Genomic DNA, 14,008 nt, shown 5'->3' on the forward strand with positions numbered 1-14,008 from the left:
TGTAGCATACATGTACTTATGCTTTTGATCATGTTCCTTTTTGCATTTTGTTGCTTATTATGGTGCTCAAGTTGTACAAACACTCCCTGGACCTCACAAGTCCATTGCAAAGTAATGCACATGTTTAGGTGGAGATGTGTTACAACTTGACCCTTTGAGACTAACCATGTGCTTGAGTTTGATAATTTAGTCTCGAAGGAGGATTGAAAGGGAAAAGGTGGACTTGGACCATAAAAGACTTCCACTGCACTCCGATGAGAGGGTAACTAATTCCAAGTTCATCTCATGAAATCTTATTGCCATTTGCTCCTAATTGAAGACTTTGGTGAGGCAATGGGGTTCAGAGGCCAAGATTAATCCCGTTTTGGTGCTTGATGCCAAAGGGGGAGAAAATAAAGGCCAAAGTGATAAATGGATCAGCTGCCACTTGAGAGATTTTGAAAATAGTAGAATAGAGTTTTTGTGAGTTTTTGTTTTGTCAAAAGCTTTTATTGTCTCTTATTGTCTCTATTGTCAAAAGTGGGCTTCTTGTGGGGAGAAGTGTTGATTATGGGAAATAGGGGGAGTTTTTGAAATCCTTGATCTATCTCTTTTGGAATGACTCTCTTTATGCCTCAACATTTGTGTTTGACTTAGAGATAGAGATTTGAGTTTGATTTGCAAAAACAAACCAAGTGGTGGCAAAGGATGATCCATATATGCCAAAATTGAATCAAAACCAATTTGAGTTGTTATTTGAAGTGATTTTGCACTTGTTCCACTTGCTTTATGTTGTGTTGGCATAAATCACCAAAAAGGGGGAGATTGAAAGGGAAATGTGCCTTTGGGCCATTTCTAAGTATTTTGGTGATTGAGTGCAAACACAAGTGCTTAAATGTGAAAATATGCCCATGGATGAACAAAGTGCAAATCACAAGTTAAGGTATGTTTCTAAGCCTTAGTACATTGGTTTTGTGTACTAATATTCTTGTCTAAGTGTTAGAAACAGGAAGAAGAAGAAAAGAAGTGGAGAGTGGCTATGTACAGCCAAAGGCTGTTTCGGGCTGGGGCACCGGACTGTCCGGTGTGCACCGGACAGTGTCCGGTGCGCCAGACCAGCGTGGTGCAAACCAGCCGCTCTCGGGTTTTTCTCCGGCGACTTCGGCTAAAATTCACCGGACTGTCCGGTGTGCACCGGACTGTCCGGTGAGCCAACGGTCGGCCGCGCGATCGGCGCGCGACACGTGGCCGAGCCAACGGTCGGAAAGATACACCGGACTGTCCGGTGTGCACCGGACATGTCCGGTGCGCCAACTGTGCGCAGATCTGACTCAGACAGCAACGGTCGGATGCGCTGTTTAAGGAAACAAATCAGGCACCGGACAGTGTCCGGTGTGCACCGGACTGTCCGGTGCGCCACGAGACAGAAGGCAAAGATGGCCTTCCAGATTTGTTCCCAACGGCTCCTAGCTGCCTTGGGGCTATAAAAGGGACCCCTAGGCGCATGGAGGAGGCAACCAAGCATTCCTTGAGCACTCTTGATCACTCACACATCAATCTCGCGCACTTGTTCGACATTCTAGTGATTTGAGCTCCGTTCTAGTGTGCTAGTCTTTTGAGCTCAAGTCTGGGTCTTGTGTGTGCGTATTCGCTGTGATCTTTGTGTCGTGTGTGAGTTGCTAATCCCTCCCTTGCTCTGTGATTCTCTGTGAACATCTTTTGTAAGGGCGAGAGGCTCCAAGTTGTGGAGATTCCTCGCAAACGGGATTGAGAAAAGAAAAGCAAGAACACCGTGGTATTCAAGTTGATCATTGGATCACTTGAGAGGAGTTGAGTGCAACTCTCGTCCGTTGGGATGCCACAACGTGGAGTAGGCAAGTTTTGTACTTGGCCGAACCACGGGATAACCACTGTGTCATCTCTGTGATTGGATTCTTGTGGTTATTGTGTTTTGACTCCTCTCTAGCCACTTGGCATAAACTGTGCTAACGCCTAATCAAGTTTTGTGGCTATAAGTTTAAGTTTTTACAGGATCACCTATTCACCCCCCCCTCTAGGTGCTCTCTTGCTGTGATGCGCTCCTCCCACCTGTTTCCCTGCTTGACAAGCTGCACAAGGTCTATCTTTTTCGAATTGAACATTAGTTAGACCTATCACGTGTTCTCCCTTTAGAAGCTTGTGAAGGTTCTTCATCCCCACATGTGCTAAGCGGCGATGCCACAGCCAGCCCATGCTAGTCTTAGCTATTAAGCATGCATCTAGACCGGCCTCTTCTTTTGCAAAATCTACTAAATAAAGTTTGCCGTCTAATACACCCTTAAAAGCTAGTGAACCATCACTTCTTCTAAAGACAGACACATCTACATTTGTAAATAGACAGTTATATCCCATATTGCATAATTGACTCACAGATAGCAGATTATATCCAAGAGACTCTACTAAAAACACATTAGAGATAGAGTGCTCATTAGAAATTGCAATTTTACCTAACCCTTTTACCTTGCCTTGATTCCCATCACCGAATATGATTGAATCTTGGGAATCCTTATTCTTGACGTAGGAGGTGAACATTTTCTTCTCCCCCGTCATATGGTTTGTGCATCCGCTATCAATAATCCAGCTTGAACCCCCGGATGCATAAACCTGCAAGGCAAATTTAGGCTTGGGTCTTAGGTACCCAACTCATGTTGGGTCCTACAAGGTTAGTGCAAATATCCTTAGGGACCCAAATGCAAGTTTTGTCTCCCTTGCATTTTGCCCCTAGCTTCCTAGCAACAATTTTCTTATCCTTTCTACAAATTTCAAAGGAAGCATTCAAAGCACAATAAATTGTAGAAGGTTCATTCACTACTTTCCTAACAACATTTCTCCTAGGCATTTGATGAATAACATTTCTTCTAAGCCCATTTCTACCATGCATAACATGAGAACTAGAAGCAGTCATAGCATAAGAGTCATAAGCATGTGAATCAAAAACATCATGACCTCTAAAAGCATTTCTAGAATATCTCCTATCATAGTACATGAAAGCATGATTCTTCTTAACACTATTAGCCATAGGAGCCTTCCCTTTCTCCTTGGTGGAGATGGGAGTCTTATGGCTTGTTAAGTTCTTGGCTTCCCTCTTGAAGCCAAGCCCATCCTTAATTGAGGGATGTCTTCCTATTGTGTAAGCATCCCTTGCAAATTTTAACTTATCAAATTCACTTTTGCTAGTCTTAAGTTGGTCATTAAGACTAGCCACTTCATTATTTAACTTTGCAATAGAAGCTATGTGTTCACTACAAGCATCAATATCAAAGTCTTTACATCTATTGCAAATAACAACATTTTCTACACAAGTTGTTGATTTACTAGCTATTTCTATCTTAGCATTCAACTCATCGTTAATGCTCTTTAATTTTGAAATTGTCTCATGGCATGAAGATAATTCACAAGTAAGCATTTCATTTCTTTTAACTTCTAGAGCATGAGATTTTTGAGCTTCTAAAAATTTATCATGCTCTTCATACAATAAATCCTCTTGTTTCTCTAAGAGTTTATCCTTCTCATTCAATGCATCAATTAATTCATTAATTTTGCCAATCGTAATTCTATCTAGACCTTTAAATAAACTAGAATAGTCTATTTCATCATTGTCACTAGAATCATCACCACTAGAAGAAGCATAAGTAGAGTTTCGAGTACTTACTTTCTTCTCCTTAGCCATGAGACACGTGTGACGCTCGTTGGGGAAGAGGGTTGATTTGTTGAAGGCGGTGGCGGCGAGTCCTTCATTGTCGGAGTCGGAAGAGGAGCAATCCGAGTCCCACTCCTTGCCTAGATGCGCCTCGCCCTTTGCCTTCTTGTAATGCTTCTTCTTTTCCCTCTTGTTTCCCTTTTCCTGATCACTATCATTATCGGGGCAGTTAGCGATAAAATGACCAATCTTACCGCACTTGAAGCATGAGCGCTTTCCCTTCGTCTTGGTCTTGCTTGGCTGCCCCTTGTGACCTTTTAGCACCGTCTTGAAGCGTTTGATGATGAGAGCCATCTCTTCATCATTAAGTCCGACCGCCTCAATTTGTGCCACCTTGCTAGGTAGCGTCTCCTTACTTCTTGATGCTTTGAGAGCAAAAGGTTGTGGTTCGTTGATCGGTCCATTCAAGGCGTCGTCCACGTATCTTGCCTCCTTGATCATCATTCGCCCGCTGACGAATTTTCCTAAGACTTCTTCGGGCGACATTTTGGTGTACCTGGGATTCTCACGAATATTATTCACCAAATGAGGATCAAGAACGGTAAAGGACCTTAGCATTAGTCGGACGACGTCGTGGTCCGTCCATCGCGTGCTTCCGTAGCTCCTTATTTTGTTGATAAGGGTCTTGAGCCGGTTGTATGTTTGAGTTGGCTCCTCGCCCCTTATCATCGCGAACCGTCCAAGCTCGCCCTCCACCAACTCCATTTTGGTGAGCAAGGTAGCGTCATTTCCCTCATGAGAGATCTTGAGGGTATCCCAGATTTGCTTGGCGTTATCCAAGCCACTCACTTTGTTATATTCATCCCTGCACAATGAAGCTAGAAGAACAGTAGTAGCTTGTGCATTCTTATGGATTTGCTCATTAATGAATATAGGACTATCCGAACTATTAAAGTGCATTCCACTATCTACAATCTCCCATATACTAGGATGGAGAGAAAATAGGTGACTACGCATTTTGTGGCTCCAAAAACCGTAGTCCTCCCCATCAAAGTGTGGGGGCTTGCCGAGTGGAATGGAAAGCAAATGTGAATTTGAGCTTTGCGGAATACGAGAGTAGTCAAAGGAAAAGTTAGAATTAACCGGTTTCCTTTGCTCGTAGTCGTTGTGGTCGTCGTCCTTTTGGGAAGAAGTAGACTCATCACTGTCGTCGTAGTAGACGATCTCCTTGATGCGCCTCGTCTTCTTCTTCTTCCCTTCCTTTCGTCTATGACCCGAGCCGGAGTCGGTAGGCTTGTCATCTTTGAGCTCATTGACGAAGGACTCCTTCTCCTTATCGTTGATCACGATTCCCTTCCCCTTAGGATCCATCTCTTCGGGCGGCTAGTCCCTTTCTTGAAGAGAACGGCTCTGATACCAATTGAGAGCACCTAGAGGGGGGGGTGAATAGGTGATCCTGTAAAACTTCAAAACTTAAGCCACAAAAACTTGTTAAGGGTTAGCACAAGTATGGCCAAGTGGCTATAGAGGAGTCAAAACACAATAACCACAAGAAATCAATCACAGAGATGACACGGTGGTTATCCCGTGGTTCGGCCAAGTACAAAAACTTGCCTACTCCACGTTGTGGCGTCCCAACGGACGAGAGTTGCACTCAACTCCTCTCAAGTGATCCAATGATCAACTTGAATACCACGGTGTTCTTGCTTTTCTTTTCTCAATCCCGTTTGCGAGGAATCTCCACAACTTGGAGCCTCTCGCCCTTACAAAAGATGTTCACAGAGAATCACGGAGTAAGGAAGGGGATGAGCAACACACACAAGACTTCAAAAGATCAGAGCAACAGCACGCACACAAGTCGCAACAAGAGCTCGCAACACAACTCAAAGAGTCCACAACTCCACAAGAGCTCTATATGCTATCACAATGAAACAAATGCGCGAGATCGATGTCTTGGTGCTTAGGAGTGTTGTAGGAATGCTTGGTATACTCCTCCATGCGCCAAGGGGTCCCTTTTATAGCCCCAAGGCAGCTAGGAGCCGTTGGGAACGAATCTGGAAGGCCATCTTTGCCTTCTGTCTCGTGGCGCACCGGACAGTCCGGTGCACACCGGACACTGTCCGGTGCCCGATTTGTTTCCTTAAACAGCACATCCGACCGTTGCTTTCTGATGCAGATCTGCGCACAGTTGGCGCACCGGACATGTCCGGTGCACACCGGACAGTCCGGTGTATCTTTCCGACCGTTGGCTCGGCCACGTGTCGCGCGCCGATCGCGCGGCCGACCGTTGGCCCGGCCGACTGTTGGCTCACCGGACAGTCCGGTGCACACCGGACAGTCCGGTGAATTTTAGCCGAAGTCGCCAGAGAAAAACCCGAGAGCGGCTAGTTTGCTCCACGCTGGTCTGGCGCACCGGACACTGTCCGGTGCACACCGGACAGTCCGGTGCCCCAGCCCGAAACAGCCTTTGGCTGTACACAGCCACTCTCCACTTCTTTTCTTTTCTTCTTCTTCCTGTTTCTAACACTTAGACAAGATATTAGTACACAAAACCAAAGTACTAAGGCTTAGAAACGTACCTTTACTTGTGATTTGCACTTTGTTCAACCATGGGCACATTTAAGCACTTGTGTTTGCACTCAATCACCAAAATACTTAGAAATGGTCCAAAGGCACATTTCCCTTTCAGTTTGTTTAACAGATTTTTGGACATAGTTATATAGAAGTTGCAATAACACCAGACCAGACGTTGCAATTACACCAGACCAGCAGTTGCAATCATATTTTTTAACAAAATTTCTCAGAGTTATTCAGTACTTGCAATCACATAAGAGCAACTCAGCAGTTGCATCCACACTACACCAGCAGTTGCAATTACAACACACCATCGGTTGCAATCATTTTGTTTACATTTTTTAACAGATATTTGAGTAAAATTATACAACAGTTGCAATCACACATAATGCGGGCTTGCAATCCCACCTAATGCGGGGGACAAGGAGGCACGCAGACAGAGAGGCGCGCGGCGGCGCGGGGACAGGGAGGCGCGCGGCGGCGCGAGGACAGGGAGGCGCTCGGCGGCGGTGGGATCTAGGTTTAGAGGATCGGAGGAAGGAGGAGACGGCGGCGGCGCGGGGATAGGGATGCGCGCGACAGCGGCGGGGGCGGGGAGGCGCGCGAAACAGGACTTACGCCTGGGTGCATTCAATATAGAGAATGCACCCAGGTGCATTTTAGCAGCGCTATATATATATATATATATATATATATATATATATATATATATATATATATATATATATATATATATATATATATATATATATATATATATATATATATATAACTTATAATTTAAAACCGAGAAAAATATATCCTTCACATTTTTGTCTAGCTTACATCTAGAAGATTGTATAATCTTCCATTGGCATCTTCATTATTTTACAGGCCTCTTGCTATTAACTCATATTTTTTATATGCCATGCAATTCACATTTTTGTTCTTCAGAAATCTGAATGTTTACCTTCTTATTCCTATCATGGTCATGGGGTTCATGAAAGTAGTTATGGCTCGTGCCTGTTCACTTGCCTCATGGTGTTCTTTGACAAATCTAGCATCAATGGCAGAGCATTATTGAATTATTATGGCGTCAAGATCCTTTGGAAATTTCATCATCCGTCTCGGTTTGTGCCAAACTGAATGTGCGTTTCTACAACTACTTCAAACGCAATAGCGTACTGCCAGGCTAGGCCTTGCTGCTCCCTCCCGCTCAAGGTACACAGATGATTAAAGGCCGAACAGGGTCGCCATTTACATATCTTTAACTCGGTTATGAACAGCAGGAAACAGAAACAACCAAAGCGAAAACGTCCAGTGATGCTTACAGTGGGAACCAGCAATTCATGGCTAATAACGATACTGTTGGCAACAACAATACAACATAAGATCCCATCACCTCCGCAGGGAAGAGGATTAAGCTACGGGACTACACCAAATGTAGGAAATAGTACTGACAATGGGCAGGTATGGTGAAGGCGAAAACACTGGCCCAGGTACGGTAAGTTCTTTGATAGTTACCATATATATTTTGCAACTTTGTGATAGTAGATGAAACATGTAGGGGGGCTGATGTTTTGTTCGCTCAAATGTGTGTGGCATAGTATTGTACCCTCACTTTGGACCTCCATATGCAGTATGTGTGGCACGGAGGAAGTTGCAGAATCCACCAGATTTCTATGTGGAGTTCCAGATATATGAAGCCATTTGCGCGATGATGAAGATGTCGGTTCTTCGCCTCGGTCATGTTCACTTAAAGGGGGCAAAGAGAATCGATGAGTTGTGCCCACCGAATCCGAATGAGTTGGACAACGCCACCTTCACTTCACATCTCTCCTTCTGTGACCCTACCAAGACGCCCACGTCCTGTATCAAAGATAAGCATTAAAACACCATTCAATATATAGATTCTGCTCTTTCATTCATATATCTAGAAGTAGAGAAGATGATAACAGTGGCATTAAATCATGCATCACTAAAAGGAGCTTACCACGGTGTCCTCTGGATTTTCTAAATTCAAATTTGGATGGACCCAACCAGTTCTTATAGCCTGCAATGAACAAGAAGTTTCCCATGATGCCTAAAATTCTAAAAAAACATTTTCCTGATGAGCCAGTTTTGCAATGAAACCGATAACAAAGCACATGCTCTGTTGTGATTTCAATTCATGCTGGTTGAAGCCAAAATGCCCAAAACACCGAGAGCTGTGGTAAATGTAACAAAAGAGAGTTCATGGCTACATGAGAATGAAACCAAATGCCAATGTTCACTGCAAAAGAATAACTGTCTGCAATATCATATTGACCATTCCTGGTCTAGGATGATTGGGTATTTTCTTTTGCGGGGATAATTGGAGTTATATCCAATCGAAAAGTGCCTATTAATCTTCCAGAAAACTGGGTGATGCAAATTTATTGTTTGGAGATAAATAAATGAATGAAAGAAAAAGATAAATGTATCTGTAAATAAATTCAGCCAGACGACCACAACATAATCTAGAAAAAAGGCAGATGTAGCTAAATTTCATTTTAGCATAACTTAGCTTCAGTTCCACTATGTTCAACATATATTTGAGTGAGAAATTGAAGGGTGATACTGTGTGATCTGATTATTTTTCAAAATAAAAGTAATAGGTTATGTGCTGAATTTTTCAGTTAAAGAGTTTGGCCGCCCTAAGGTGGCAATCCTTTGTATCATGTCTGGCCTCTAAGGCCTTTCTTTTCTACTGCTTAATATAACTTTAGAAAAAAAAAGTTACAGAGTTCATGTCTTCCAATAAATTACTTATTGCACTGGAAATTCACTATATTGGACATACAGAAAGATACAATGAACATATACAATTCAATGCTATAAATGCATAGCTCATATTCCGTGAAGTAAATTTTGTATTATTAATAGAATAATGCCAAGTAAATATGTTCCCTGTAAGGGTACTAAGAATTCCTTACTTGTATAGAAGCAACTGCTTCTATTCCACCAGCTGCTCCTATAAGATGCCCAGTCATTGATTTGGTCGAGTTCACCCTCAGCTTCATAACAGAAAAAAATGGATTTAGATGGTTCGCAGTACGATGGTTTGCAATAAAAATTTGCTGTACAATCGCTTGCATCAGGTGGCATACTTGAGGGTTCTGGCGAAAACAGCGCACGATAGCCTCATACTCCTTCAAGTCACCTGCTTGTGTAGATGTTGCATGGGCATTCACGTAGTTGATTTCTTCCCTTGCTACCCCTGCATCAGCTAGTGCCTTTTCGATGCAGAGAGTAATCCCTCTTCCTGATATTTATTAGTGAAAAGGCTACATCAGAAGGTTTCATTAGATTTAAGTAGGAGGAAAAGAAAGGGCATGGCAAAGCCAAGATATACACTTCACCTTCAGGATGTGGCTCAGTCATGTGGTAAGCATCACATGTGAAGCTTCCACCAAGAAATTCAGCATATATTGTTGCACCTCTTTCCTGGAGAAGGTTCACAGATCTCAGGAGGCAGTAATGTTTGAACATAATAACAAGCCATTGAACTGGAAACAAACAGCTGAAAGATCGATAAAGAGGGACAACATAAATTGCATGTTTAAAACCTTGGCATGCTCAAGTTCTTCCAATACGAGGACACCAGCCCCTTCCCCCATAACAAAACCATCACGTCCCTGTAACATAAAGATCAAATATCTCACTCTAGCACAACAAATGGACCAAGCTGGTAAGTTAAATAGTTAATTAAACCAACATGGTGCTGATGTGGTTGTACTAGATGATGATAATTACTTATCCAGCAAAATGTTGTCATAATAGGGTTTGCAATAAAAGATACTAACCATGTCCCAAGGCCGAGAAGCTTTTGTTGGGTCACTGTTCCTCTGTGAAAGAGCTCTGCATGCCACAAAACCTCCCAATCCTGCATGTCATGGTCAAAACACTTGAAACTGCAAAAAAAACTGTGGAAAACTGGAGGCATAATAATGAGGAATTGGGATTTGGGACCACAAACCGATTGGGATAAGAGGTGCATCAGAACCACCGCAGAGCATAACGTCCTGAAAGATTATGAATTAGGTTGAAAATAAAAAGGTTACTTTTCAAATACAACATGGATGTTTGAAGTTACTTACAGCTTCGCCTCTTCTGATGTGGTTTGCTGCATTAAGGATACAGAAGTTACTGGTAGCACAAGCTGTGGAAATAGAATAGTTTGGTCCCATCCATCCCTGCAAGTCACAGAAAGTATGAGCTGTGGTAATCACTGTTTCCTAAATAGAAAATTAGAAAAAGGAATCAGATCATGTCACACCAGATCCATTGCAAGGATCGCAGAGCCCATATTCGTAGTTGCAAAAGGAACACAAAATGGGTTCATTTTCTTGTAAGAGACCCTCAGTGCTTCAATTGCATCATTAAAAACCTGCTCGACAGTCCATCATAACTTGTATCAGGACATGGGAACCATGTTCCATGCATGGTTGGAATTCATCGAGATATACAACTAAATACTAGTATACTGGAAGAATAGAACCTTCATGCCACCCATTGCAGAACCAATAAGAACCCCACACCTGGTTTTGTCCAACTCATTCCTTAGTTCTTCAGTGAGTCCACCATTTTCTAATGCCTTCTTTCCAGCAGTTATCAGATATAGCATAAACTTGTCCATCCGCTTTGCAAGTTTAGGTGCAACCCAACCATCAGTAGAGAAGGATTTTATCTCTCCTGCAATTCTCTGTATTAAAGTCCAAATATCAATCACAGTATGGTAACATTTGACCAAATCGCGAAACCAGCCCAAGCACCACTGCCGGAAAGATTGAAGGGAATCATGTGCTCCATATTACCGTGGGGAAGTTGGAACAGTCAAACCTCTCAATCTCACTTATTCCGCTAACACCATCAAGAAGATTGTTGTAAAACACGTCAGGATCATGGCCCAATGGTGTCACTACACCCATGCCAGTGACAACCACCCTCCTTTGTTTGATATCGGGTTTCTTCTTTTCAATGACACTTCTTTCAGCTTGTAAGGCAACAGCCATAGTCATTCCTGGAAACCACAACCAATTTGTTGAGACCCTTGTCAGCTCGAGTGACAAACGAAATGCAGCCTGAAGAGGGTGAGAAAACATGCACACTGGACAAAACTAAATAAATTGTTTGCTTGATGCAAGACGTGCCATGATAAATATGACCCCCTAACTCTTAAATTATTTTTAGAGTTTTTGGAGGCTTCCAAAACCACTCTTAATAGTTTATATTAGCAAATGAGGAAAAAAAACATTCTATCTAGATTCTCAAGTCAAACTGAATGGAAGAAAATGATGTTGAAGACACCAGTTCAGCAGCAGAGCAGAAGCAGGCGAACCTAAAACCCACGCAGACTAAACTAACAAAAGATCCTCAGCACAATCCAGAGAATAGTCCTCACTCCTCACCCTGCAGACGCATTACGCATCGCAAACGCATAATATGACGGCCGAAAACAGGATTAAAAAACGCACATTTACCCTGGGCGATACTACCGATGCTGAGAAAGTACACTAGGATTCGCACATATGGGCATGCAAGGATCCAACAAAGCGAACAAAGGACATGAGACAACCAAATGCTGAGTGTATCTCGTCTCACCAGAGCGCGCCAAGCCGCGACGCCGCGCGCCGAGGCGGCGGCGCTGGCCGAGCATGACACCGCCCCCAGCGCGGCTTCCGCCTGCGCAGAAATGCTTCTGCTTGTGCTCTTCAGCGTCGCATGCCGCAGATAAGCACGCGGCGACGAGCCACGTGCAGAGTGGGCCTGCCACGGCCGCCATTGCCCCCCTCCCCTCCGGTTGTGTGGACGCCGCCCCTCCCACTCACCGCCTGATGGATCTCTTCCACCCTACGGAGCCGCACGAGGGACTCGTATTTCGCGTAGTGGGCACCGGTGGACAGTGGTGTGCCCCTGTCCAAGAACGGCGGAGGCCAAAGACCTTAAAGCACGACGAGATGTGGAGGCGACCGCGCGACGGCTCGGGGCCGAAGAAACGAACGACGAGCGGGAATGAAGCACGAGAGGGGGAGGTGCGTCGATCTCACGGGGAAAGAAGGTGGCTTGCGCGCATCGAAGGGGTGTGGGCGGGAGCCGCCATTGGCAGTGCCAAGTGCTCGACGGGAGGAGTGGAGGGACAGGGACGACTGGGGAGGAGAGGGGTTTGGGGAGTTTAATATAGGAGGAGAAAATTGGAGATTTTTGGTGGATTTTTAAAATATTATTTTTTGTAAATCCTTTTCCACTGTTCCTCTCACCATTTTTGTCCCTTTTCAGTCTAAATTGTTTTTTACACCTAAGATGGGGCCCAACCGATTTGGTTCACACAAGTTACTCAACTCACGGTGGGGATGGGATCGTAAAATAAAATAAAATAAAAGGGTTTTAAGCATCTCTAACAGGAGTTCTAAACGAAGTCCTATTTTAAAATATAAGATTCTAAATGGTCTTATTTTACACTAAAAACCTACTTTAAAAGGGTCGTATTTTATAAAAATTCATTAAATAATTATAGGACGTCGTCTCTCATGTCCTAAACATAAGACCTCATATGTTGGAGCGTTGGAGCTCTATCATCATTTTGTACAATATTCCTAACCTTTTATTTCCTAATAATGTAATTTGTTTTCTAATAACGCGATATAGAACTCAATAGTTGGAGTTGTAAATGTTTTTTGTCCCTAAACACTTTAAATCAGGTCTTATTTTAAATTTTATAGCTTAAATATAGAACATCTTGTTGGAGATGCTCTTAAGGAGCTTTAGGGTATCTTTAGCAACTTTTTATGTCACCTTCTATCTTAACTCCACACTATAGATAATATTCTATACAATATAAGGGCTAGTTTGAAAACTACATTTTTTCAAGAAGTTCATATTTTCCAAAGGAAAAATAAAGTAATTTTTCTTAGAAAAATGAAAATTCCGTGGAAAACGAAGTTCCCAAACTACTCTTAAAACAATATTTTAGACGGCTATATATACAATCAAATCTAACTGGTTTTGGTTTGGTTGGTGTGACTAGATTGAGAAAGTGGAATTGTGGGCGTGCATGTGTAAGAGAGAGATGGGAACTTGAAAAAATGGAGCTTCATGTATATACTAGGTATGTACCCGTGCGATGCTACGAAACACAAATTGATGAGCCTCTAACAACTCAGGACCTTGGCGACGGATAACGTGAGTACAATGTTGACGATAAAATCTGTGGTTAAATATAGTTATGGAACGATATAAATACGTAATATTATTATAATTGAACTTATGTCGAACAAACAATATCAATATCGTATAAATTATTTCTAAAAAGTAAATATAGAATGTTTAATCATAAGCAAATGTCGACATCTTGTACACTAATCTAATTTTTTTAGAGATATCGATAAGTCCCTGTTGTATTAAACTTGTATGTTAGATGTAACTGAGATATCTTGTTATCAATGAAATACAAGAACAACAAAGCCTTTGGCCTCAACCAAGTTTGGTTAGGGTAGACAGGATGTGTAGGAGAATTCTAATGATATCATATTCATGTCATGTTTCACAAAAATAGATTATTACTGTGACTTAACACACGAAAACATATCGTACCAGAAATAGGTCATCTCCTAAAAAAAGTTGTACTGTCACCTTCAACTATTACAACCGTAATAACTGATCCTCCATGAGTCGAATCAAAAAGCAACTGAAGTGACCCCATACCCCAAAATGGTAGTAGTAGCTGATTGTGCAGCTGCTGAACTGACACAAGATGAAAAATAGAAATAAAATTGTACC

General features: G+C 42.7%; 1 protein-coding gene across 2 annotated transcripts; it reads right to left on the reverse strand.

Moving 5' to 3' along the window:
- Positions 1–7,441: 7,441 nt before the first annotated feature.
- Positions 7,442–12,366, reverse strand: LOC100280304 (3-oxoacyl-[acyl-carrier-protein] synthase II chloroplastic). 2 transcript variants are annotated; one of them, XM_035960548.1, is made up of 13 exons: positions 11,571–11,665; positions 11,047–11,252; positions 10,731–10,934; positions 10,509–10,619; positions 10,330–10,425; positions 10,209–10,254; positions 10,036–10,115; positions 9,799–9,867; positions 9,592–9,676; positions 9,340–9,494; positions 9,166–9,246; positions 8,205–8,264; positions 7,442–8,080 (listed from the first exon to the last, which is right to left on the reverse strand). In XM_035960548.1, the coding sequence occupies exons 2-13, from the start codon at positions 11,248–11,250 to the stop codon at positions 7,964–7,966; spliced, it is 1,308 nt and encodes a 435-aa protein (XP_035816441.1). In that variant the 5' UTR covers positions 11,251–11,252; positions 11,571–11,665; the 3' UTR covers positions 7,442–7,963. The 2 variants fall into 2 exon arrangements, with proteins under 2 accessions (XP_035816441.1, NP_001353055.1); NM_001366126.1 differs by lacking the exon at positions 11,571–11,665 and adding an exon at positions 11,834–12,366 and having other exon boundaries at positions 7,541–8,080.
- Between the last annotated feature and the right edge of the window lie 1,642 nt (positions 12,367–14,008).

Source organism: Zea mays, chromosome 7 (assembly GCF_902167145.1).
Source record: "Zea mays cultivar B73 chromosome 7, Zm-B73-REFERENCE-NAM-5.0, whole genome shotgun sequence".
NCBI lineage: Eukaryota > Viridiplantae > Streptophyta > Magnoliopsida > Poales > Poaceae > Zea > Zea mays.

What these genes read in the sequence shown, in the direction of transcription:
- LOC100280304 (NM_001366126.1), bottom strand. Translation starts at nt 12,014, where the DNA reads ATGGCGGCCGTGGCAGGCCCACTCTGCACGTGGCTCGTCGCCGCGTGC. An exon ending in CTTCTCGGCCTTGGGACATG is followed by an intron (nt 9,868 to 10,035) that starts GTTAGTATCTTT and finishes TTTATGTTACAG; the next exon opens with GGACGTGATGGTTTTGTTAT. An exon ending in GTTTTCGCCAGAACCCTCAA is followed by an intron (nt 9,247 to 9,339) that starts GTATGCCACCTG and finishes TCTGTTATGAAG; the next exon opens with CTGAGGGTGAACTCGACCAA.